Here is a 25,980-nt window from a genome sequence, read left to right as displayed (position 1 = left end):
CAGGACAGGAGGCGGCCCTCGGCGGGGGCAGCGACTACACTGAACGAGGGGCCTACCGCGCCTCGACTCGCGCTCAGCCTCCCCCTCCCCGCTGGGGCTCCCCCGCTCGAGCCACGGGCATGTGAGCCCTGAACTGGCGAGGCCCGCTCAGGTAGGCCGGGGGTGGCGCCTCCCGGGAGGGGGGGACACCTTCGCTTCCCGTGGGCAGGAGCTGTTCTTGTGCGGGGGCGGGGAACTAAGCTGGGGAGAGCCTTGTGGGCGGGGCCTTCTGCATTAGGTGGGTGGAGCCTTTGGTGGGTGGGACCTTCTCTGCTATTGGAGGTTTGTGGTGGGCGGGGCCTTCTGTTTTCAATGGGTAGGGCTTATTGGGGAGGAGCTTGTGGGCGGGGTCTTTGGTCGGCGGGGCTTTGCAGTTGGGAGCTTGTGGGCGGGGCCTTCTTCATCAGTGGGCGTGGTTTTGTCTGTTGTCTGGGAGGGACCTTCTGGTTGGAGTGGGCGGGGCTTGTCTGTTACTTGGCAGGGTCACGTTGCAGGGGCTTTGAACGAGGATTAGGTCAGTTGGAAAGCTTACTTGGTAGGGGTACTCCTGTTATGGGGAAGGGGCTTTGCCTAGTGTGGCAAAAGTGCTTCTCAGATAACAAGGGACTTTTATTTGTGGGGAAGGGGCTTGCTTATTTTTCAACAAGGAAAAAGACAGTTTACAAGTCCTTTTTTGATCTTGCCACCCAGGAAGGCCAGGGCTGCTTGGTCTCTTTTGCTGCTGCTCACAGCTTGGCTCACTTACTTGAGATAACATCCCCATTCCTTGTAGATTAGCGCCTGCCTCCTCTCACACAGATGCTCTTCTGATCTGTTCCTTGCCTGCTAGATCCTCGTGGCTTCCCTGAAGCACTTCCCCAATGTTGGCAAAGGGAGTTCTCCCTCTTCCTTCTTTCCAACCTGACCTCTTCCTTCTCTTCCTCAGGTACAAGCCCCACATTAAGATGGAGCCCACGGCCTCAGCCGTCTTCTGCAGCCGGGTCCTTGGTATGGTCAACTCGGAGGATGTGAACGCCATCATCCTGGCTCAAAAGAACATGTGAGTGGCCCCTGTTTTTATTTTGCAGCGCTGGACTTAACCACCTTGATAGTGTTTCTTTCTCTTCATAGACTCATAGAATTGTAGAGTTGGAAGGGGCCCCCAAGGGTCATCTAATCTAACCCCTTGCAATGCAGGGATCACAGCTAAAGTAGCCTGGACAGGAACCTCTGTTTGAAAACCTCCAAAGAAGACAAGTTCACCACCTTGCAAGGGAGTTCGTTCCTCACTCTCTTGAGCAGTAGAATAAAAGCTTGCTCCATCTTCCATGTGACAGCCCTTCAGATACAGTATTTGAAGTGGCTGTTGTATCTCCTCTTGGTCTCCTCTTTTCCAGGCTAAACATTCCCACTTCTTTCACCTTCTTTCTCCTTTTCCAAGCTAAAAACATGGTGGGTAGGATGCTCTCCTTCAAAATTCCTGCACCGTGTCTCCATCTTCTTGCCTTACCCTTCCATGGCTCTCAGCATTCACTGGAGAGGAGCACTGAACTTTGGAAGTCACTCCCACAGGAGGCAGTGGTGGCCACCTATTTGGAAGGCTTATAAAGAGGATTGGTCCAAACTGAAGGAGGATAAGGCCACCAGGGACTACCAGTCACTCTGGCTGTGCTCTCCCTCCAACGACAGTAAATGCCCCTGGAATGCATTTGCTGGCAATTGTGAGTGGGGAGAGTTGCTTTTGCCCTCAGGTCCTGATTGCAGGCTTCCCGTTTGGGACATCTGTTGGCCACTGGGCTGGGCTCAGTGGGCCCCCTTTGGCCTGGCTCCCCTTACGTTCTTCATGCTTTTTATTATTATTAAGTTTTTCCATTAATATTTTTTATTGAAATAATTAGCAATTAAAATAAAATAAAATAGAAATAAATGTTAAAATATAAATATTATAAATTATTATTATTATAAATTACAATTATAAAGATACAAAGGAAAAAAGAAGGAAGTGTGTGGGGTGGGAAACAAAGATTCATATAATAAAGAAAGAAAGAAAATACAAAAATGCAAAGTAATGTACAGTACTCCCATACATAAATTGATAGTGTTATCATCCTAATACCTATATAGATGTTAATAGCCTGCTACATTCTGTACAAACTCATTCCAAATGTTGTCATTTTATCCTAAAAGTCTGCATCCATAAGCAGTCCGTTCGTAAGTAGCGAGTGTTGTCATATTGTCGATCCATTGATTAAAGGTTATCATATATTTATTCTTCCAGTTCATCAGTATCAGTCTCTTGGGCACCATTAGGGTGGGTAGAATCCCATTTCAATACAATAAGTACATAATTCCAAAGAATATTCTCTGCTGAAAGATTTAACTTTTTCTGCAGTCGCTTATACAATCCAGCACTTTCTCCCAAAACTTGGTAAGTCTAGAACACTGCACGTTCTTCATGCTTGCCTGCAGCTCCCAAAACATCCCTTAATCCTGGTAATCTTAAACCTGCCGCTTGAGCCAACCCAAGCCAACAGCTTGCCTTTGTTGCCCAGGCTGGACCGATTTGAGAAAACCAATGAGATGCTGCTCAACTTCAATAACCTGTCTGGCGTCCGCATGCAACAGATGAGTGAGCAGTTCCTGCACCACACCCGGACTTTAGTGGAGATGAAGAAAGATCTAGACAGCATCTTCCGGAGAATCAGGTGAGGCTGGCTGACCACTAGGGCATTATTCCCGTCTTGTCCATGGAGCAGGCGATGCTGCTGTTTAGAATCTGCGGCCTTCCAGATCTTACTAAACTACAACTCCCATCATTCCTTGCTATTGGCTGCAGCACCTATGGGTGATTGGAGGTGTGGCTCAGTAACATCTGCAGGTTTACAGGTTAGCCCCCCCTGGTGTCAGACTGTAAGATGTGGGAGATCAGGATTCAGATCCTGCCTCGGCCACAAGGATCACTGGGCAGCCTGTCTTTCAGCTGAACCTACAGGCTTTTGGGGGGATAAAACAGAGAGGGGGAAGGTCTGGAAATAATTCTGACACACACACACCCTTGTCTTTTCGGCTGTTCATTTTATTCTACTTTTGTGGCATTAAGGATATGCTCAAAGAACCATAGAATTGTGGAGTTGGAAGGCACCCAAAGGCTCGTCTAGTCCAACCCCATACAATAGAGGAATCCTAGCTAAATAATACCTGATTACCATGTTTATGTCTCATACAGGACGCTGAAAGGGAAGCTCGCGAAACAGTATCCAGAGGCATTTAGTAGTGAGTATTATTATTGTCAATTATCATCATACTTCTATCCCATCTTTTCCCCAGAGTGAGACAAGGCAGCTTACACCAGTGACACAAATGCAGAAGGTTAAAAAAGCATAGAAGTTAAACTATAAACACTATAGAAACAGACCTTTTAAAGTACATATTGTAAAAGCAGCACAGCACTTTTTAAAAGCCATTTCCTTAAAACAAAACCAACTAGTCATATTTCCTAGGAAATACTGTACATTTTGCTCTCCAGGCTGTCTGAATGAGCAGTAAAACATCAAATGCAATGCTGCGTAAACAAGTGTAAGGTAGACGTATAGAATCTTAGAATTGTAGAATTGGAAGGGATCCATGGGGTCATGTAGTCCAATGCAGGAATCTCAGCTAAAGCATCCATGACAGGTGGCCACCCAGCCTCTGGTTACAAACCTCAAAGGAAGGAGAGTCCACCACCTCCTGAGGGAGACCATTCCACTGTTGAACGGCTCTTACTGTCAGAAAGTTTTTTCAGAATCTCCTTTGTTGTAACTTGAAGCCATGGGTTCGAGTCCTACCCTCCAGAGCAGGAGAAAGCAAGCTTCTTCCATGTGGCAGCCCTTAAGATATTTGAAGGTGGCTATCATATCTCTTCTCAGTCTCCTCTTTTCCAGGCTAAACACACCCAGCTTGGTTTCCAGACCCCTAATCATCTTGGTCGCCCTCCTCTGCACACCTTCCAGCTTGTCAATATCCTTGTTAATTTGTGGTGCCCATAACTGGACACAGCATGTTTTATTGTCTTTTAAACTCTTGTAAGCCTCTCCTAAAAGTTCACTTTGCACAATGTTTCAAAACCCCAAGTCCAGCGACGATTATTTTCCTGTGCACTCAAAACCCTTTTCACCTGCATTAACCGTAATAGTCCTCACAATGGTCCCATTGGCTAGACCACCTTTCTGCCTTCCACATAACATGCCTAATGCTTCCTTCTGTTGGCAAAGGTGGCATGTGCTTTCTAGCCAGTCGCATCTGTCAGTCTGCCTTATTATCGTTCTGATCCCTAGATATCCACGAATCTCCCATCCTGGAAGACGACGACTTTGACCCGATCCCCAAAAGCACCGCCACCACCATTGCTACCTCAGAGCAGAGCACGGAATCCTGCGACACCAGCCCGGACATCATCTCCCCTGCCACCAGCCACGACTTTGAGGACCTCTCCCAGGGGCCTTACGACTCGCCGGCAGTGAATGGGCAGAGCATCACAGATGACGACAACGAGACGGACTAGTCTCTGCAGTGAAGCTCTCGCATGGGGCAAACTGATGCGCCGTCTCGACCCCTGCTTGCTTCTGGACTTGCAAACTGGCGACCCCCTTCTTTTTAAAAAACAAAACAACCAACCTGTATTTTCTGTGTTGTCTTGGCCAGCTGTTTCTTTGCGTTGGGGAGAGAGGGGCGAGCCTGGGCAAAAGTGGCTTTTCTTGCATGAACTGCCGTCTTCCCCCGCGGTGCTGATCTGTGATTTTTATGCCAAATATGCAAAACGGTGAGCGGCTAGTTCACATTTTTGTGGGGTGGGAAACACACTGCGCCGGGGTGTGTGTCTGCCCAATTGCACGATTGGGTGTGTTCACTGAGGGCTACCTTCAGCCTCTCAGCCAACGGTATAACCATGCTTAAGACACACACGAACTCTCATGCGCTCAAGGGATTATTCTCTTAACAGGGATGCTATCAACCCCAAATTTGCAGATTTCGGGGAAGTGGCCAGCCGTACATCAGCTGTGCCTCCCTGCAACGGCTGTCGGCTGGTTCATTTGCTACCCCGTAAACAGAATAACATGCAAGAAGCACTTGGTTCTATCCAAACTCTTCGGAGGAGAACTGCTTGAAATGAATCAGCATGAACGTGGGGCCATGAATTTCAAGGGGTCTGCCCCAAGAGGAGCTTTCTTCAGTGCAGTCCTCTGCACTGGCTGTATACCCTGAATCCACGCAAGGACATTTTTTACAGTGGTGGTGGTGGTAGCGTTTCTAGTGAGAATAAATGATTTGGGGTTCATCCCCTATTCCAGGAATCCCCAGACTGCGGCCCTCCAGATGATATTTTTGCCTACAACTCCCATGATCCCTAGCTAACAGGACCAGTGGTCGGGGAAGATGGGAATTGTAGTCCAAAACATCTGGAGGGCTGAAGTTTGGGGATGCCTGCCCTATTCCATTTTGCAGGGCACGAGTGTCGATAGCGGAGATCAGTTCCTCCACCACTCGGGACGACACTCCCCATTCCTTGAGCCGTGTTTTCCTGCACACAGTCCGTCCATGCATGGGCCTGTGGTGTTAGCTGCGTCGTGCCCTGTTCCAAAGAAGTGCAGATCTGCTCCCCTCTCCTGGTTCTCTTGCTGACTCAGCGAGGGTTGGAGAACACAGCAGCCTCCATTGCAGCTTCCTCTTAACTCCCCTTTAAAAGTATGTCTCTTTCTGCTCTACTTTTCCCATCGTCCAATGATGCACCTTATATCTGACACAAGAGAGTATATGTGCTTGCCTTGCTAGTGGCGAAGAAGAGCTGGATTTTTATTTTTATTTTTTTGCGCCTGGCAATGAAAGCGCCCCTTGGATTTCAGATTTATAACTGATACGGTGGTTCATTGACCAGAAGTAATGTCTTTAGCATTTAACTCTAGAAGTGTAGACACCATTCCGACCAAACAAAGCCCCCTGGAGCAAAATATACATCAGGACGCTTAGTTTGGTCAGAATTGAGTGTATACTTCCAGAGTTGACACTGATTACATTTCTTCTGGTCAATGAGTCACCATAGCTGCTAGAGGGTATGAAAATTTGTGTCCAAGGGTTTTCAGACTTGTCTACCCATGTTCCATCCGAAGCCCAAGGGGCGTGTTGGTTACCAGGGACAAAATATATTGGCATTAGTTTCAGCTCTCCTAGCCCACTAAGTGTTGCCCATCTTAAGCAGAGGTTGCCCACTGCTTCCACCCCCTTCTTAACATCTGTTATAACCATCCTGTTAGGTACTTTTCCCTAGAGGTATCCAATGCAAACAGTTAACGCCAGCACAACAGCTTTTACCTGTCTAGCGAAACTTCCCCACCATCTCTTAATTGCCTGCCTGCCCCCCAAATCGACTGGGTTGGGGGGAATCTCAAGAACAAATTTAGAAGAGGGCAGAAAAGTTAAAAGCTGTTGAGCTACCCTAAGTGTTCAGTTGCATCCCAGTATTGGGTTGTGCTCAACATTCGGCCTACTCAGCACTGACCCACTGAAATCAGTAGTCTCATCCATTGATTTCAGTTGGTCTACTCTTGAGTAGAATTTTGTTGGGTTTAACCCTGATCCCTGTCCCCCACTTCCATGACACCTTCAGTTACCGTTTTTTCTGACAAGTGTCTGTGTCTCTAGTGTTCAGTTTTTAAGCGCCTATCCCACACATAAAATGGTCTGTATTATGGTTCCCTTCGCCGGAACTCGGGTAATTGCTAGATTTGTTGAGTAAAGGTTGGGGCAAGCTGCTTCCTTCCTCCGCCGTAAATAATAATAAAAACTCCTGAAATGCATTGTAATTCAAAGAATAATATTTTTGTACTGCTACGAGTTTACAGAGATTAATGAGGTAATAACCAATAAAAGAGTTGCATTAATTGATAGATCTGGTGTTTGTGAGCTGTATTTGTTGTTTTTATTGATTGGCTTTCATGGGGCAAGGAAGCCTTTTTCAACCAGGGAGGTCACTTCGGTGCTGCTCACACGATTTGACTTTGCCCCCAGAGGCGCACTCCATTGCCTCTTGAGACAGAAAACTACAAGATCACCACAATAATATGGTTTTAGCACAGGGATGAAGAATTTGTGACCCCCTGGCTGTGCTGGCTGTTGCTTGTGGGAATTTGATTTCCAACAATATTGGGAATGGGCTGCAAGTTCCCCATCCCTGGTCTGAGAAGAGAGAGGCATTCCCTCCTGAGAAAACACAGGCATTCCTTCGATGATATCTGGAGGGATACCAGCTTTCACCATTCCTCATCTCTAAATAGAGGCATCCCTCAATCTCTCACATGCAATAAGGGAATCCTACTTCTTAGAGCAAGGATAGGAGACATGCCTACAAAGGTCCGTATAGTTAAAGCTATGGTTTTCCCAGTAGTGATGTATGGAAGTGAGAGCTGGACCATAAAGAAGGCTGATCGCCGAAGAATTGATGCTTTTGAATTATGGTGCTGGAGGAGACTCTTGAGAGTCCCATGGACTGCAAGAAGATCAAACCTATCCATTCTTAAGGAAATCAGCCCTGAGTGCTCACTGGAAGGACAGATCCTGAAGCTGAGGCTCCAATACTTTGGCCACCTCATGAGAAGAGAAGAATCCTTGGAAAAGACCCCGATGTTGGGAAAGATTGAGGGCACTAGGAGAAGGGGACGACAGAGGACAAGATGGTTGGACAGTGTTCTCGAAGCTACGAACATGAGTTTGACCAAACTGCGGGAGGCAGTGCAAGACAGGAGTGCCTGGCGTGCTATGGTCCATCGGACACGACTAAACAACTAAACAACAACAACAAGGAGACATGTGGTCTTTCAGATGATACTGGGCTTCCAGAAATAATCATATCTGACCACTGACGGTGCTGGCTGTTGGAGCTGAGCTGGGAGTTCAACCAACAGCTTCAAGACCCCCCTTTTAGGAATTAATGGCATCCTTCCAAGAACTAGAAGAGGCTTGTGGAAGTGCCACTTGATGCTTAAAAAACAATTGTACGCATATTCACATGCTTAATATGAAATACTACTGTATACTGCCATAATCATGACGATGATAGCATTTTTATTAATAAAAACTCAGGCAAAATAATGTGGGAGGTCCGTTCAAATTTTATGATTTTGTGAAGGCGCCTGGTTGATCTCAAGAGGGAGTTCTAGAGACCCACCCAGATCCATTAGGCCAGGGGTCTCCAGCTGCTTTCAGACCACAATTCCCATCATCCCCTGGTAGCTAGCAATGAGGGGAGATGTTGTCCAAAAAAGAGCTTGGGGCCCAAGGTTGGGAAACGCTATACAGCTCCCATCCCTGACCATTGGGGGCTGAGGGTTTCTGGGAGCTGTAGTCCTAATGGCAAACTCTACGGTTCTCCGCCTCTAATGTTTTGTCTGTCACTTCCGGCAATCAAGGGGCGGGGCCTGGAGCAGGAGGAGGCGTCTTTAGTAGGCGAAGTTTCCCTCGCGCGCCCTCCTCCCTCCTGCAGACGCGCATGCGCACAGGGAGGAGGCGTGACGGCCCAAGATGTCGGCTGCCGGCGGACCCGTGGAGGTGGCGCTGGTGTCGGCGGCTGAGGCGGCCTCGTCGTCCGGAGGCGGCTGCTCGGTGTGGGAAGTGGGCTCCGGGGCGTCGGTGGCCGGCTACCGCGGGTTTAGCTGCGCGGCTCGCGGGATGGCGCTTCTGGGCGGGGAGCACCTTCTCGGGGCGCAGCTGGGCAAGGCCTGTGTGGGCGCCTGGGAGCTCCAGAGGAAGGTAGGAACGCGGGGGGAAGGGTCTGCGCATGCGCGAGCATCCTCAATAAGCCCCACCCCTGGGAGTGACCCTCCCCCTCCATGGGGTTCCCATGGAAACCCCACCTCAAGACATGACACGCCTCCCCCCCCATTCCCTCTAGACCAGGCATGTCCAAAGTCTGTGGGGGGGGGCTAATCCGGCCCGCAGGTCGATTTAATCCGGCCCCCGTGGCAGTATATGTCCTGGGGTGAAATCCTTTAAAAAGCTCAGCATCTTTGGTCGGCCCTCAAGCATGTTCACTTCATCAAATCTGGCACTCTTTGAAAAAAGTATGGGCACCCCTGCTCTAGACTGAGTCTTGTTTTCCAAAGGATGGACTGACTGTGATGGATTCTCAGTTAAAACATCTGGCTAGTTCAGAGGACAACCTCTTGAGCCAGGTTAAGAGTTTGAGAACGTGAAGAAGAAAAGTCACTTGACCCAAGGACAGTCTACGTATATATTGACCTTTTCCGACCTCTTTTTCTTAATAGTGACATGGACCATTCATGACGTAGGAATATTCTTCCCAACTCTGAGCAGGGCAGTGGGGGAACTGACAAGTGACAACCACTCACTATAACAATGCTCCTGCTCAGGCGGCACTGAAAACACATTTTGGTTCCTGAAATTCACTCTTACTGTGCAGATAAAATATAACGGATAGAACAGGGTGGATAAAAATCAATGATTTTTTTAAAAAAATCAAAAAAATCGGATTTTTTTGATTTAAATCGGATTTTTTTGATTTAAATCGATTTTTTTGATTTAAATCTGATTTTTTTTAAAAAATAAAATGCTTTTTGAGGAAAATATATTACCATCCAAAGGTTATTCCATCATGAAATAAAGATTAGTTTTTTAATTATGTAGAATAAGGTTGTATATGTTTATTTTTGGGGGTAAATAAATGCCATTAATCCATTCACAATGTCATGCTCTTCCAGAGGTTTTTGTAAGATTATTGGGCAGATTCTCTGCCTACAAGATATTATCACAGATGCTTGGTTTACTTTTGCAGTTCTCAAAACTGAATTTGACTCAACAGAGATCACATGCCTCTTCTTCACAGCAAAAATGTTATAACATGAACAGAGTTGAGAAAAAGACCTTAATCCTATTGTTCTACAAACCTATGAATACAGAAACAACCCCTTCAGTACTAAGTTTCAAGAAGTTCAGTGAATAGAATAGAAACAATATTTTTCTGATTGTTTGGAGTGGACAGTATTTAAGTTTTTCATGTGATTTAAATCGACTATGATTTAAATCAAGCCTTACTGACTAGTGATTTAAATCGTGATTTAAATCATGATTTAAATCAGTTTGATTTAAATCAAATCCACCCTGGGATAGAATTTGACAGGATGGGGTATTAGTGTGTGAAAACAGTCCCGATACAACGATCCCCAGATGGAGGAGATGTCCAGCACCTCCTTCACTTGATTGCAACTGGCCAATAGCCAGCTGCTTTTTGGACCTCCAGCTCTCACCTGCTCCAGTATCCAGCATGGCCCATGTTCAGGGATGCTGTGAGTTGTACTCCAATACATTCTGGGCGAGGAAACAAGGCTCTCCTCCACAACAGTCTGAAAAGCTGTGGGAGACCAGCACCCTTCAAAAACATCACCCCCTCCTCATAATAAATAGACCAGAAGAGAAAACTTTTGATAATGATACAGTGTGTTTATCCTGGGCTTTGCGCGTGTTGCATTATAAGGCTTACAACAACCCTGCAAGGTAGCCCTGTACTGTTAACCCAGCATTGCAGGTGGTGGGGAGCTGAGAGAGAATGTAAGAAGAGCCTGCCAGATCGGGCCAAAGGGGGGGTCCAGCTAGTCCATCATCCTGGTCTCACAGTGGCCAACCAGATGCCCCAATGGGAAGCCTGAAAGCTGGACCCAAGTGCAAGAGCAGCCGCTCTCCCCTCCTGTGGTTTACAGCAGCTGGTATTCAGAAGCATTACTGCCTCCGGCCAGGGAAGCAGAGATTGGCCATTCTGGCTGGTGCCAGTTTGCTCAGTCTTCTTTTAAAGCCACCCAAGTTAATTGCAATCTGCATGAAGAAGTAACACAGAGCATAGCTTGGCTGTGGTTTCTGCTGTGTGCCAGGGCTTTAAATAAACCGTTAGACCCTCAGAACAGGGTAATCTTTCACTCTAGCTGCTGCAGAATTCCCAGCCGTCTTTCCACTGACATTATGTCACTCCAGATGAAAGATGAAAGCCAATCAGGGTGGATAAAAATCAATGATTTTTTTAAAAAAAATCAAAAAAATCGGATTTTTTTGATTTAAATCAGATTTTTTTGATTTAAATCGATTTTTTTGATTTAAATTGGATTTTTTTAAATAAAATGCTTTTTGAGGAAAATATATTACCATCCAAAGGTTATTCCATCATGAAATAAAGAATAGTTTTTTTATTATGTAGAATAAGGTTGTATATGTTTATTTTTTGGGGTAAATAAATTCCATTAGTCCATTCACAATGCCATGCTCTTCCAGAGGTTTTTGTAAGATTATTGGGCAGTTTCTCTGCCTACAAGATATTATCACAGATGCTTGGTTTACTTTTGCAGTTCTCAAAACTGAATTTGTCTCAACAGAGATCACATGCCTCTTCTTCACAGCAAAAATGTTATAACATGAACAGAGTTGAGAAAAAGACCTTAATCCTATTGTTCTACAAACCTATGAATACAGAAACAACCCTTTCAGTGCTAAGTTTCAAGAAGTTCAGTGAATAGAATAGAAACAATATTTTTCTGATTGTTTGGAGTGGACAGTATTTAAGTTTTTCATGTGTAGGCTGGGCTGACAGTCTAAGTTTCTTAATATATATATATATATTGTTTTTGTTTAGCCAAATTAGTTAACAAACATGGATGTTTGTTTAAGCAAATAACATATGCTGTAATGTTATTGTTTCAGTTGAATACATCTATTTAAATTGTTATTATTAAGGTAATAATTATTTTTCTCCTTCCTAAGTACAACAGTAAAGTTGTCCAAATATGAATAACCCATGAAACTGGGGATAAAAAACTAATATGAAAAGTTGTTATTCTAAAAATCTTCATCTACTTGCATATTAAAGTTATACCAGCAAGAATTAGTCTTTATGTAGAAAACTATGATTTAAATCAAGCCTTACTGACTAGTGATTTAAATCGTGATTTAAATCAGATTGATTTAAATCAAATCCACCCTGAAGCCAATCCTATTATGCCTGTCTGGGTTGCAGTTCCTCTCTAGCCCTTCCGTCTTGGATAGCTTGATATCCCTCTCTGCTACAACGCAGTTCATTTGCTTTCTTCCCAGCCCTCTTATCGTCTTAAGCCGCCTCCTCTCTCAACTGTGCTCTGCCAGACTTTTTAAGCATTTTCCCAAATACTGTAATGGATTAGAACTGAAATCCCAACTCACTTTAAAAAAAGAAGTGTACAGCCACATCTCCCAGTAGCTTAAACTCCCGACTGGGGGTGCACACAAAGGCATCTTATTTCAGCAATCAAACTGAGATCTAGGTTGTTTTAAGAGTGGCATCTGCTCTGTAGTAAACTAACATGTATTATGCAGCCCCACACTGGGGAGCAGAGCACGTAGGGAGAAGTATCTCCCCCAGACAACGCAAGAGACTTCCACCAGATCAAGTCTTGTCAGAAACGCTGCAGACCATCCAAATGAAGCTTGTGGACCACATTTTGCAGGCCCCTGCTCTACTATGTAGGATATAATCCTAGATTTGTAAAGTTGGAAGGGACCACGAGGGTCACCTAGTCAAACCCACTGCAATGGAAGAATCTCTTGCCCAACATGGAGCTCAAACCCACGACCCTGAGATTAAGAGCCCCATGCTCTACTGACTGAGCTATCCACATGTGGATACTCCATTTTCACCATCTGATCAGCTTTCTATTCCAATATGGTTTTTTTAAAAAAAAATTAATGATGAATCTACTCACTGACATAAGAAGCCTAGTGAATTAGGCCAATGACCCATCTTATCCAGCATTCTCACTGTATCCAAGCAGATGCCTGTGGAAAACAAGAAAGTCCAACTGGATAGCTCAGTTGGTTAGAGCATGGTGCTGATAACGCCAAGGTTGCAGGTTCAATGGGGCAGCTGCATATTCTTGCATTGCCAGGGGTTGGGCTAGAGAATCCTCGGGGTCCCTTCAAACTCTACAGTTCTGTGATCTTATGAAGTAGGACTTGAGCACGAGCCCTATCCCCACCCGTGGTTTCCAGTAACTGGTTTTCAGAGTCATTGCTGCCCCTGACTGTGGAGGCAGAGCATATCATCACAGTGAATAGCCATTGATAGACCTCTCCACCATGAATTTGTTTATTTGTCCCTGAAAACCACCCAAGTTATACCTCCTCCTCCTCAACTGGGAAGTCGAGGCAGAGGAAGTTACAGCTATGATAAAGGGGTCTCAAGACTTTGGGTATGCTATAACAATGTCCCAACGGGAAAACCTGTGGAAGAATAGTTGGAAATTTACTACATGCTATGCCATAAAGGAAAAATTGTTAAAAATGCAACACCGGTGGTATTTAACTCCATGGAAATTAGCCAAAATGTACAAAGGAGCCAAAAGTAATTTTGGAGATGTGGAGACCCAACAGGCTCACTGTACCATACATGGTGGCAATGTAGCAAAATAAAGAAATTTTGGGAGAAAATCCACTTTGAACTAGAAAAAATGTTAACAATCTCATTTATTAGGAAATCAGAGGCATATTTGTTGGGCATTACTGATTCAGATATTCCTAAAAAAAAATAAAGATTTTTTTTTTTGGAAGGCAACAGTGGCAGCGAGAGGTGGAAGAGCGACATAATTCCTTCTAGACAAGACTGGATACAAAAATTGACTGAATATGCTGAATTAGATAGTCTAGCTGAAAAAATAAACAATAAACCGAGAATTGAATTTGTATCAAAATGGGAGGCCTTCAGAACACACCTTTAACAAAATTATACCATGTTAAAATCTGTAGCAGCTTTTGAGTGATCCCAGCAGTTTTTTTATTAATTGCCCATATAAATATAAACATTTATAAATTGTGAAAATATTAATATAAAAATAGTATTTTGATATGGCATTAAATTCATGTAAAAGAATTAAGGAATAAATGGGAGGTTGGGTATAAAAGATAATGAGATTTTTATTTTTATTGTAACATGAAATTTCAATCACAGATTTATGTCATGATTTTTATCTTATTAACAGATTGTATAAATTTTACTTTCTTTCCTTTTCCCTCCCCTCTCTTAAGTTGTACCCCTTTTCGGTATTGTTTGTTTGTGTGTGTGTGTGTGTGTGTGTGTGTGTGTGTGTGTGTGTAATAAGCATGGAAATAAGCATTAAACAAAACAAAAAAACACCCAAGTTGGTGGCTATCCCACCCTCCTGTGGGAGTGAGTTCCACAGTTTAACTCTGTGCTGCATTGAAGTACTGGTACTTTCTTTTATCTGTCCTGAATCTTCTCATGTTTTTATTGTGGTATTAGGGTGTGTGGGTTTTTTTATTGTGTTACACTGCCCAGAGATTGATGTGTGGGGCAGTACAGAAATATTTTAATAAGTAACAAATAAATAATACTCTTTCCCTCCCCTGCCCCTATTTGTCCCTAGGATCAGCTCCAGCAGAAGATAATCTGCCCAGGCTTGGTGTCTTGCTTGGCTGCAGCTCCCAACGGTCTCTACATCTTGGCGGGTATCGCCGAAAGCATCTACCTCTGGGAGGTAAGGAAGGTGGCAAAAGTGGGTGGGTGATCTCCCTTGGCTATTTGGGGGGGGGGGGGAGGAACTGATGGCCTTCAGCAGGATTGGAGAAGCTCATAAGAACACAAGGAGAGCCTGTGGAATCAGGCCAATGGCCCATCTAGTCCTGCATCCTGTCCTCACAGTGGCTACCCAGGTGGCAGCAGGAAAACCCGCAAGCAGAACCAGGTCACAAAAGCACTCTCCCCTTAGTTAAACATTAGTTCAGATGACAACCTCGAGCCAGGTTAAGAGCTTTGAGAACTTAAAAGAAGGAAAGTCACTTGATCCAGGGACAGTCTACATATATACTGCCCTATTCTGACCTCATTTTCTTAATGGTGACTCAGACCATTCATAACTTAGGAATATTCTTCACAACTCTGACCAGGGCGGGGGGAGCAAAGACAAGCAACAACAATTCACTATTACGCTGTTCACCACTCCTGCTCAGGCTGCACAGAAAAAGCATTTTGGTTCCTGAAATTCATTCCGATTGTGCAGACAAAATATAGCGGATAGAATTAGTGTGTGAAAACAGCCCAGATCCAAGGATCTCCAGGCATGCACCTCCAGATGGTGAAGATGTCAGATGCCATCCTGGCACCCATGCATCTTTACTTGGTCACAAGTGGTTGATATCCAGGTGCAAATTGTGCCTGGTGCCTGGCTTATATGGGGTTTTAAGTAATGAGTTTTTCCCAACCCTACCTTGGGATGTCAGGGATTGGTCCTGGGGCCTTCTGCATGCTTGGTCCTTTGTAGAAGCCACTTTGGTATAGAATCATAGAGTTGGAAGGGTCATCTAGTCCAACCCCCGTGCAGTGCAGGAACCTCCGTTCAAGTATCCATGACAGATGGCCAGCCTACCTCTGCTTAAAAACCTCGAGTAGGGAGATCACTTTACAGATACAGAGCCACTAGCAAAGAGACAGAACGCAACAGTGGGAGATGGGCTGCTGTATTCCCCCCTCCTCAATCCAAACAGCAAACTAGGTGCAGGCAGAGGGCCTTCTTGGTAGTGGCACCCACCCTGTGGGTTGACCTCCCATCAGATGTCAAGGAGATGAGTAACTACAGTAGATAACCTTTAGAAGACATCTGAAGGCAGCCCTGTATCGGGAAACTTTTTAATGTTTTATTATGTTTTCATATATGTTGGACACCACCTAGAGTGGCTGGGGCATCCCAATCAAATGGGTGGGGTGCAAATAATAAAATTAATGTTATTGTGTAAGCTGTTCAAGTTTTGCCACTATACCTGAAAGAAAAGATATTTGGAAGCATTATTGATGTGCAGAAATGAGGCCTTGCCACAAGGGGGCAGGAGCTAACTTTGTCTCCTCACCTGTCCATGTTGCTAATTCTGTTTCCTAGGCAAGGAGCAAGGCTGGGAAAGTGAGTTCTTCAATATGGCCCAAATTAGTTAGCTTTGTTCCTTTTCCTGCTGCCATTTTAAAGATCTCCAGCCAGGTGTTATGCAAGAGGAGACCATCAGGAGAGCCCTTAGGCTGGGTCAGTCCAAAGGAGCCCTCCCCCCTCCAGTGGCCAAATAGATGTCACAAAGGGAAGCCCACAAGCAGGTCTTGAATACAGCAGGATCTCCTCCCTCCTGCAATTCCAAGAAACTGGCATTCAGATGCATTTACTGCCTCTTAACAGCAGGCCTAGATGATGATGATGATGAATAAATAAATTAGTATACCGCCCTATACCTGCAGGTCTCAGGGTGGTTCACGTTATAAAATCACAATGTAAAATATAGCCATTGTGGAAGTGGCCAATGATAGCCACCTCTGTGAGTTTGTATAATCCTCTTCTAAAGCAGTCGTAGAATCGATGGCCATCACACCCTCTTACGGGAACGAATTCCACAGTTTAAAAATGTACCATGCCAAGATGTCCTTCCTTTTGCCTGAACCTCCCCATGTAATTAATTGTTTTATTTAGTTAGAGCAACTTTACCCTGCTCTTCAACCAAAAAGTCTCCTAGAGCAGCTTGCATACAGTCAAAATGAAACAGTCCTTCCCTGCAGATTTACAATCTTAAAGAAAACACGACATACAAGGGAAAAGGGACTGGGAGGGAAGAGGAAAATAGAAACTCGGGCACCAGTTTCTAAAGAGTTGTTCCTGTAATGATCAGCTGGCACAGTTCAGGGGCATGAGGTGCCTGATGGAGCTGGGCTTCCAGCAAAGCTGATGGAGGGAGCCCTGCTTCCTCTCTTTCCCACTGAGGGGAGAGGAGACCCAATGGAGCTGGCCTGTCACAGCAGATCTGATGGAGGGAGCTCTGCTTCCTACAGTTGCCATGGAAATTATTCAACCCCCCCCCCCACTGCAAATCAGGTTTATTATCAAAATTTACAGACTTTTAGTTGTTTCCATTGAGCACATCAAACAAAAGCAATTTAAATAGCTCAACACAACAGATGCTTCGAGTGGTTTCCCCAAATTCAGCTGAAAATGCAACTTATACTGGCTTCCCCAGTCTCTTAATAGTAATAATAAAGAGGCTGAGGCGATACGGAGAGGAGGCCTGATGGAGCTGACCTGTCACAGCAGAGCCAACGGAGGGAGCTCTGCTTCCAACATTCAGCTTCATCCTACGGCCCCGAGTTCTAGCATTACGAGAGAGGGAGAAGCAGCAGCAAGTAGCTGCACTAAGTAGAGCACATATAGCCTGAGCAGGTATCTGGCAGCATACCCTCTTCTCCTGGCTGCCCTCCAGCATACAACCTTCGGGTCCTTATGCTCCACTTAGCTGCAGATTCTTCTCCTTCCTTGCCTCACAACCCAGTATCCTGTCCCTGCCCCAATTTATTCTGCACGTTTGAGCAAGGTGGTGAGGAGCAGGATGAATATTGCAAAAGATGAGCCTTGTGGAACTGCTGATGGCGTCTCTTTTCCCCCCCTTAAAACTTTCTCCTTTTGAAGTTGTCCGCAGCAGCCCAAGACGCTTGCTTGCAGCAACCCTTCACCCCGGGGTGAAGGAAGCGAAAGGCACCCGCCCACCAAGCCCAGAAGGTGTCACATTTATGTCTTTTGGTGGCGGCAGGGAGGGAAAGCAGTGGGTGGCTTAAAAGCAATATTGGTAGCGCTGTAAAATAATCAGATCCATCTTGGACAGTTTAAAGCTGTAATGGAATCAAATTTGAGTTTCCTTTTTTGGTGACTTCAAATACATAAGTAGAGCTTGCTTGCTGGGTCAGGCCAGTGTCACATCTAGACCAACATCCTGTTCTCACAGCGGCCAAACAGATGCCTCAGTGTGTAAACCTGCAAGCTGGATGCGAGCGCAAGAGCCCTTTCCCCTCCTGCGGTTTCCAGCAACTGGGATTCAGATGCATTGCTGCCTCCAACTGCAAAGGCTGATAGCCTTCCCCTCCTCCTTAAATTTGCCGAGTCCAAGTTAGGGCTGGGCGATACCTGGTTTCGAACATCACTATTTATAACTAGCTAAATATCACGATATAGCAATGTATCACAATGTCTGAAATAAGGATGGACTATGCAGAGGCACTGGCTGGCTTCACTGTTTTCCCTGCATTGAGATTTTTGTATCTCTCTCTTACACACACACACACACACACACACACACACACACACACACACACACACACACCATGATTCGCCATAAATTGCCAGGTCAAAAATTACGAAACCAATATCATGATATGGACTTCAAAATGGTTTTGGGCGATATATCGCGCTGCCCTCGTCCCAAGTTGATGGTCAGCACTGCTTTCTGTGGGAGGGGGTTCCATACTCTGCGTGAATAAGTCATTTCTTTTTATCTTTAGACAAACTTTGCTGGTGGGGGTGTGGAGGCAAGGATCCCGCCTGCCTTCCTCCTTCCACACCCCCAACCTGCTGCCGCATTCCCTTTTTTCCGCCAGATGCTTCTGCGCAAGCAGGGCCCAGGGGCAGCCAGTGACCCTTCACCTGCTGCCGGCAACCATGATCTGCCGCCTGCCGTCTCCGAAATCTGCCACATTTCTGAGAACCGCCTCCGTCAGCAGCCCTTCTGCCCGGCTGCATCATAGCAGGGAAGCATGGCAGCCCCCTCCTCTTCCACGAATTGTAACAAGTCTGGACCAGCTCCTCCTTCCCACCTCTGCCTCCATCAGCAGAGCCTTTCCACCTGGCTGGCAAGATATCAAAACGGCCCCTGCCTTCTCCAGCCTGGCTAAGACCATCTGCCAGTGAGCCCCTCCCAGAACAGCCTCGCATCAACTGACTCGTCTGCTTGGTGCGTCAATATCGGGAGATGCTGATAATCAGCCTGGCTAGGACTGAACGCTGTTTATTTTATATATATATATATATATATATATATATATATATATATATAACATTTATTTATTTTGTTTTGAGCGTTTGTACCCCAAAATGCTCCCAGAGTGGCTTTCATGCGATACACCCCCTGGTGCCTGCAGGCTTGCAGTCTACAAAGGCACAGCACACAAGGGGAAAGGAACGGGGAGGGAAGAGGAAAATCCAAACTCGGGCACTGGTTCCTGTAACGATCAGCCAGCACAATTCAGGGGCAGGAAGTGCCTGGTGTTTCCTATCTCTCTCCCTCTGAAGTAGTCTAGTGGAACGGCTTCCCCCCCCCCCCCAGGTGACCATTGAGAGGAAAGGCAATGGCATGAGGCTTTCTTCCCAAGGAGCTCAAGGGAGCATACCTGGCACTCTGCCTCCTCCCATTTCTTCCTTGTCACAATCCTGCAAGGTGGGGTTAGTCTGAGGAACGGCAACTGGCTCGCAAGGTCACACCCAGTGAGCTTCAAGGCTGAGTGTTGAAGGATTTGCACCCTGGTAGCCTACACCCCAACCACTCTAGGCAGCTTCCAGTACATATAGAAACATAAAAAAATAGATTTCTCAGGCCCTCCTCTTGGTTCCTTGAGATGAAGTGCTCACAAGCTCTATCTATACAGAACTGCTTCCTTGAACTCCCTGGAATCAAGTCTTGTGTTTCTGTTTTTCTGTAACCTTGTTTTCCAGCCTTATAGTTATGCTGTCTCTCCGGCTTTGAATTCAAACGGGTGCAGAAAAGTTCAGGGCAGACAAGTCATGGCACACCAGAAACTCTACCCCATGTCCAGTAACCAAATTTGGGGCGGGGCGGTTATCAAAATACATTTCTTTTAAAGATTTCTGGTGTGCCTTTAAACTTGAACCCTCCTCAGGGTAGCTTCCCTTAAGACACAGAACAGGATTCAAATTTTTAAAAATCAAAGTAGGTGGAAACAGCAGTCAAAAGGCCAGCATCACACCTGTGTTTAACTTAACCACATTGCAAGGAATCAGAAACTGAGGATTTGAACCCAGCAACAATACAGAGCTTAAAAGTTCGGCCTCTTAGTTAAAGGCAGCTGGAGATAAATGACTTTCTCAAGCCCCACTTTTGAGAAGCTGCCAGTGGAGGGGGTCAGACTGGTATCCCTTGGGTGCTGGTTCTGGAAGAGGAGAGTGGCCTTGGCATCGCTCCAACCAGATGAGCAGCTCAAGCGATACTCCCAGAGGGCTGATAACTGTCCGCTTATTGTAATGCAAATCATTCCGCGATGCGGCTAATAATATGCCAGGCAGCTGTGGCTTGTGACTTCCTTACAGGTTCACCCAAGCAGCAGCCCCGAGGCTACAAGGCTCCTGTCTCTGTCTTGGTCTTGACACCTCCTGCCTTGTCACTGTGTCATCAGACAGGAGGATATAGAGGTAGACAACTGGGCTGCAGCCTTGAATACGCGTGCCTGGGAATAAGATGCTGGGCACCTGCTTTGCATGCAAAAAGACCCAGGTTCGTTCCCATGGGGCATCTCCAGGTAGGGCTGCGGAAGACTCCCTGCCTGAAGCCCTGCAGAGCCTCTGCCAGTCAGTGTACACAATATTAAGCTAGATGGGCGGTTTCATTTCACTTTTTGTATGCCGCTTTTTTGTGTTACTGTACACAGGGTAATGGAACAGCTGAAGGAACAACAAAATAGACAGCAAAGATCACACAGGTTCTAATAAGAATCTGATCCAAGACAAAAAGAAGTCATAATAAACAACTTCTATCAAATAAAGCAATATTTAATAATCCATTAGAAAATAATAGTAAGCAGTAAAATTAAATAGCAAATAATCATAAAATCGTAGGGACTCATCATTAGTCCAACCCCCTGCAATGCAGAAATATGCAGCTGTCCCATACAGGGATCGAAACTGCAACCTTGGCGTTATCATAACCGATTGAGCTATCTAGGCTTTAAAGAGTTTACACTAAATTGCAATAAAGAATTACTCAACTATAACCAATAAAAATAATGGCAAGTCACAATGAACAAAACAAAACATACAAAGCCATGTAAAAGGATCAAATTGAAAAAGAAGGACACCCAACATAAAATTGGTTTAAATATAGGAACTCCTCTTTTTTCCAGCTGCTTCTACTGTTCTCAAAGTTATGTTCTGGGAAAGGCTCCCAGGGCTGGAGGGTGGGTCAAGGCAGGGGGGAAAGCCATTGCCTGGTGGCCGGCACAAAGTCTCTCTCCCCTTGCAGTCCTTCATCTGGAAACACCTTTCTTTTGATCTGGGCCAGCAGCCTGACTCAGCATTAGGCAGCTTCCTAGGTTTCCTGTCTAAATCAGTCCTTTGAATGTCAGTCTAGTCATGAAAGCATTTAACATTTTGGTGCTTCCTGCCTTTGTGCCATTAGGCAAAGGAAGTCAGAAGTGGGTATTGGGTGTTGAACTCTGATATTTCACTTACAGTCCTCCTTGGCAAATCAGGCCCAGGGCATCATTCGATTCCTAATCTCTCCTGCTTTTCTCTTCTCTTCCCCCCCCCCTCCCAAATATGTTGGGGTCGCTTCCCTGCCCCAGGTGTCCAGTGGGAACCTGCTTGCCATTCTGAACCGACACTACCAGGATCTTTCCTGCGTGGCCTTCACAGACGACAGCAGTCACTTCCTCTCCGGAGCGAAGGACAGCCTTGTGATAGTGTGGAACCTGTACAGGTAAGAGATGGAAAGTGTGCAGAGGAGGGCGACTGAGGTGATCCTAAGTTTGGAAGCAAAGCCTGATGTGGAACTGTTGAAGGAGCTTGGTATGCTTAGCCTGGGAAGGAGGGGAGTGAGAGACCATAGAATGGTGGAGTTGGAAGGAGCCTGAGGTTCATCTAGTCCAACCCCGAGCAATGCAGGAATCTCAGCTCAAACATCCATGACAGATGGCCCTCCAACATTTGCTTTAAAACCTCCAAGGAAGGAGAGTCCACCACCTCCCGAGGGAGACCGTTCCACTGTCAAACAGCTCTCAGTGTCATAAAGTTCTTCCTGATGTTGAGTCAGAATCTCCTTTCTTGTAACTTGCATGGGTTCGAGTCCTACCTTCCAGAGCAGGAGAAAACAAGCTTGTTCCCTCTTCCATGTGACAGCCTTTGCTTGAGATATTGGAAGAAGACTCTCCCGTCTGCTCTCAGTCCCCTCTTTTCCATCCTCAGCATTCCCAGCTCCTTCAACCGTTCCTTCTAAGGCTGTGGGGGTCTGATACAATAGCCATCTTCCAACTCTACGATTCTATGATCCATCGAGCTCAGTGATGCCTACATAAACTGGCAGCAGCTCTCCAAGGTTGCTTTCCTTCTCCTCCTATATCCCTTCTAACCTAGAGGTTGGACTAGTTGACCCTTGGGCTCCCTCCCAGCTCTATAATCAGACGATTCTAAGAGGCAAAAGTCTTTGACAACCTTGCTTGTTCCGTTTGCAGAGGTTTCCTATTCTGCAACCTTTTGGCTCACTCATGTCTGTCTCTGGCTGAGTCTCCTCTTAAAACGAAGGTTCATTTTCCAAAGCTTCCCACCATGGCTGGCTTTGACGCAGCCCCAGAACTGCAGCTCTTGCAGAGGCACAGCAGGCAGTTCCCGGGGGGGGGGGGTTGTGGGATGATGATGGTTGAGCCTTTCGCACAGACCAGTGGTTGATCAGAAGGAGGTGAGGGTGGAACAGCAACTCGTGCAGGGACCCTGCGGGCAGCCTCCTCCTGAAACAATTTAGGTTTCGTAGCAGAGGAGCTGCCAGGATGCCAAGCCGTTTTCTATTTGCTCCCCAGGCAAGCAGGCACCCAATTCCAGTTAACCAGGCTGCTTTGGGCCTCCTTTGACAGAAATAATGGCACAATGGAAGCCTCTGCCTCGCCTCCCCCCCCCCCAAAAAAAAAACCTTTGTACGCTGCGCCAGCGTTGTTTGCTGGCTCCCTCCACACCAAAGCAGCACTTGGCATGGAGATGCCAGCACGTCCCTGACCCCCTGGGCCAGCAGAGCTTTTGACAGGCGGCATCTCTTCCTTAATTGCTTTGGCCATCGAGGCCACAAGGACAGCCAGCCGGAGGGGAGGCTCCCATGGTTGGATCCCGCAGCCACTGTTCTAAGGACAGCAGAGCCCCCCCCCCCCCGCACCTCACAGCCCTTAACCTCTTCGGTTTCAGGAGCTACAAAACATCATCATGTTGGGGAGAGGGCTGCATTGTCTTCCAGGCAGCACTCGGGGGGCCGGAGGCGAAAGTGGGTGGGGCAGCGGAGAAAAGAAAGAAAGAAAAAGTGGGTGTGAATGAAAAAGGAAAAAAGGAAAAATATACAGTTACATTACCATACCTTAAAATACGGTTGTGTATATTCTTAGTATCCTAATGCACATTTAATTGTCAATAACCTAATAGATTCTGTGCAAGCTCCTTCCAAATATCATTGTATTTATGCAAAGAAAGTCTGCATCTATAAGCTGTTCCTATGTTGTCATGTTGTCAAGCCATTGATTAAGGGGAATCGTATCTCCATTCTTCCAATTCATCAATATCAGTCTCTTGGCCAACATTAGGGTGCGTAGAATCCGTTTTCGCTGTCCTGTTGTCAGTTTCCATACAATGGGTTCAAGAGCATATTCACCTCTGAAAATCTTGAGTTTTTCCATAGTGCATTGTTTATATAGTCCATCACTTTCTCTCAAAACTTAGTAAGTGTGCGACATAGCAGAAGCATATGTTTCAAAGAAGCATTGTCTGTATTACATCTCCAACAAAGAGATACATTAGATATACAAACATCAGGGAGTCCAGACTATAAGAAAATCAACACCGTCTCCCATGAAAAGCTTGAGGAGAGCCAACTCCAGACATTCCATTGCTTTTATTTGGACAAATGCATCCGGAAATGAGCCACGTTCCCTCACACCCACCCTGCGTATTTCCTGAGACCTCCGCTTTCCTTACCCCACTTGCTGTGTCCTGAGGCCTCTTCCTTCCACCCTTTCCCCAGCGTGCTGCAGGCCGAGAATGCCCAGAGCCCCGAGCCCCGCCACGTGTGGTCGAGACACAGCCTTCCCATCACGGACCTCTGCTGCGGCATGGGCGGCCCCATGGCCCGTGCCGCCACGGCCTCCCTAGATCAGACGGTGAAGGTAAGGGCAGACAGCATGCCAGGGGAGTGGAGTTCCGCTCCTCATGTAACAGGGACTGGCTGCATGAGGAGGAGTGGTGGGAGGTGCCAGCCAGGGAACCCCCCAAGGAAAATCCTGGAGGAAGAAAGTTCAGGGATTGGTGGTGGGACACCGAGGAGGGGGAAGATTAGGAGGTGGTGTTGGATACTGAAGGGGCAAAAGGGTTTAGTGAGCAGGAAGAGCCGGTGACAGGGAGCAGTACAGACTCCAGGCTGAAGCAGAGGAGGGGAGTCAAGAGGCTGCAGAAGAACCAGGGAGTCTCCCTCTCCGGCTGCAATAAGCTCCCCTTCCCCCTGGTCTCCAAGAACATGCAGAATAACAAGGAAGGCAAAACAGAGGCTAGAGGTGTGCAGACACAGTTTGAAACTGCTTGGGAAACATCTGGGAGAGGGGTAAGACCACCTGCAAAGGGTTGCTAAGTGGTATGCCGTTTCCTTGAATAAAAATTTAACTCCACTGACCACAGAGCCCTGTGCCTTTCGTGCTGATCTGCATCTGACTCCAGCCCTGACAGCAGGGCAGAAACGTCGCAAGGAAGCCCTGCGGCAGCTGGATCAAGCCCCTCTAGTCTAGCGTCTTTCCCCTACAGTGGCCAGCCAGCTGGCCCAATGGGAAGCCCCAATGTTAGAAATTAGCCAGGTGCATTTTGTGACTTGCATGGGTCCAATTGCAACCACATGGAGATCTCTGGATGCCAGGTTGGCGACTTGACATCTGTCTCTGGCTGCCCCCCCCCCCCAGCTTTCTCCAACAGGTCATCAGAAGAGCTTATTTACTGCATTCATCTCCCACATTTTAATCCAAGGGGTCCATTGTTCACCACCACCCCTTCTCAGTTAACCCCTACAACAACCCTGTGAGGTAGGTTAAGAGGCTGTGACTGACTCGCAAGGTCATCCAAGGAGCTCCATGACTGAGTGGGGATTTGAAGCCTGATCTCCCAGGTCCTAGTCCGACACTCTTAACCACTACGCCCCACACTGACTCTCTAATTGGGAGTTGTACTCCCACCTCCAGATTGATTCAGGGCAGGCTGTGGGGCAGGTGGTTCTCAGGTTGTGGGGTGCTGTACACAGCCACGGCTACATCTTGTACAGATGCAAACGGGAGCAGAAAGAAAATGTTGCAGTATGGAGCGCTTGGTATTCTGTTTTCAGGGAGTTAAGATTTGTGTGTGCGCGTGTGTGTATATGTCTTCGAACATTAGGGCTTCCTCCAAGACTGCTGACACCTCCCTCTTGTGCGTTTTGCCTGCATCAGCTATAATAATTCATATACCGGCGACATCATTCTTTCCTACACATCTCTTGTGGCCTGAACATTATTCAGCCAAGTCAGCCCAAAAGTTCATGGCGACGGCCGTCAGCGGCCCTGTAACAGCCACTGCCTCTCAACCTTGCTGGTTCATTGTGGGGATTATATGGGGAACGGGACAACCAGGCATGCCACCTTGGGATCCTTGGAGAGAGAGGAGGGATAGAATTGCAACAAATAAATAACAGATTCCTTTAAAATTAAACATACTGGGGAGCATGGAAAGGAGAGGGCAGGAGGGGTTTGATCCTGCGGGGGACCCCTGCAGCTTCTCCCTCCTGCCTGACACCTGCCCCTCCTTCTCAGAAAGATGGGAGTTGGAGCCCAGCAACTTTTGCAGGGGCCACAAATCTCCATCCCTGATCTGAGGAGAGGCATTCCCCTCTCTCAGGAGGGAATGCCTCTTCTATATAGAGGCTTCCCACCATCTGTCATAGGGTCAGGAAGGATGGGACGACAAATGTTATCCCGTCCCCTGGTTCTATCTCATGTTCAATTGCAAGAGTTTGCCCATCCATTCCCAAGCCCCTCTGCCGTGTTCCACTGCCATTCTGTCTTGAGCTGCAGGGATTCCTGGCCCGCCTTTGTACACC

General features: G+C 46.6%; 2 protein-coding genes across 2 annotated transcripts in view; both read left to right on the top strand.

Annotated features, from left to right (window-relative positions):
* The first annotated feature begins 11 nt into the window (after positions 1-11).
* KXD1 (KxDL motif containing 1) lies at positions 12-6,941 on the top strand. Its single transcript, XM_035120863.3, has 5 exons — positions 12-151; positions 965-1,078; positions 2,571-2,723; positions 3,245-3,291; positions 4,335-6,941. The coding sequence occupies exons 2-5, from the start codon at positions 984-986 to the stop codon at positions 4,559-4,561; spliced, it is 522 nt and encodes a 173-aa protein (XP_034976754.1). The 5' UTR covers positions 12-151; positions 965-983; the 3' UTR covers positions 4,562-6,941.
* A 1,590-nt stretch (positions 6,942-8,531) lies between these two features.
* The window catches only part of WDR18 (WD repeat domain 18), a 38,485-nt gene continuing 21,036 nt past the window's right edge, over positions 8,532-25,980 (top strand). The window contains exons 1-4 of the mRNA XM_035118966.3: positions 8,532-8,799; positions 14,463-14,573; positions 21,464-21,597; positions 23,893-24,034. Of these exons, the coding sequence (XP_034974857.2) occupies positions 8,572-8,799; positions 14,463-14,573; positions 21,464-21,597; positions 23,893-24,034 (615 nt within the window). The 5' untranslated portion in view covers positions 8,532-8,571. The remainder of the gene's footprint in view (positions 8,800-14,462; positions 14,574-21,463; positions 21,598-23,892; positions 24,035-25,980) is intronic.

This window comes from Zootoca vivipara, chromosome 6 (assembly GCF_965207765.1).
Source record: "Zootoca vivipara chromosome 6, rZooViv2.hap1.1, whole genome shotgun sequence".
Taxonomy (NCBI): Eukaryota; Metazoa; Chordata; class Lepidosauria; order Squamata; family Lacertidae; genus Zootoca; species Zootoca vivipara.
This window is presented reverse-complemented; position numbering and strand designations above follow the sequence as displayed.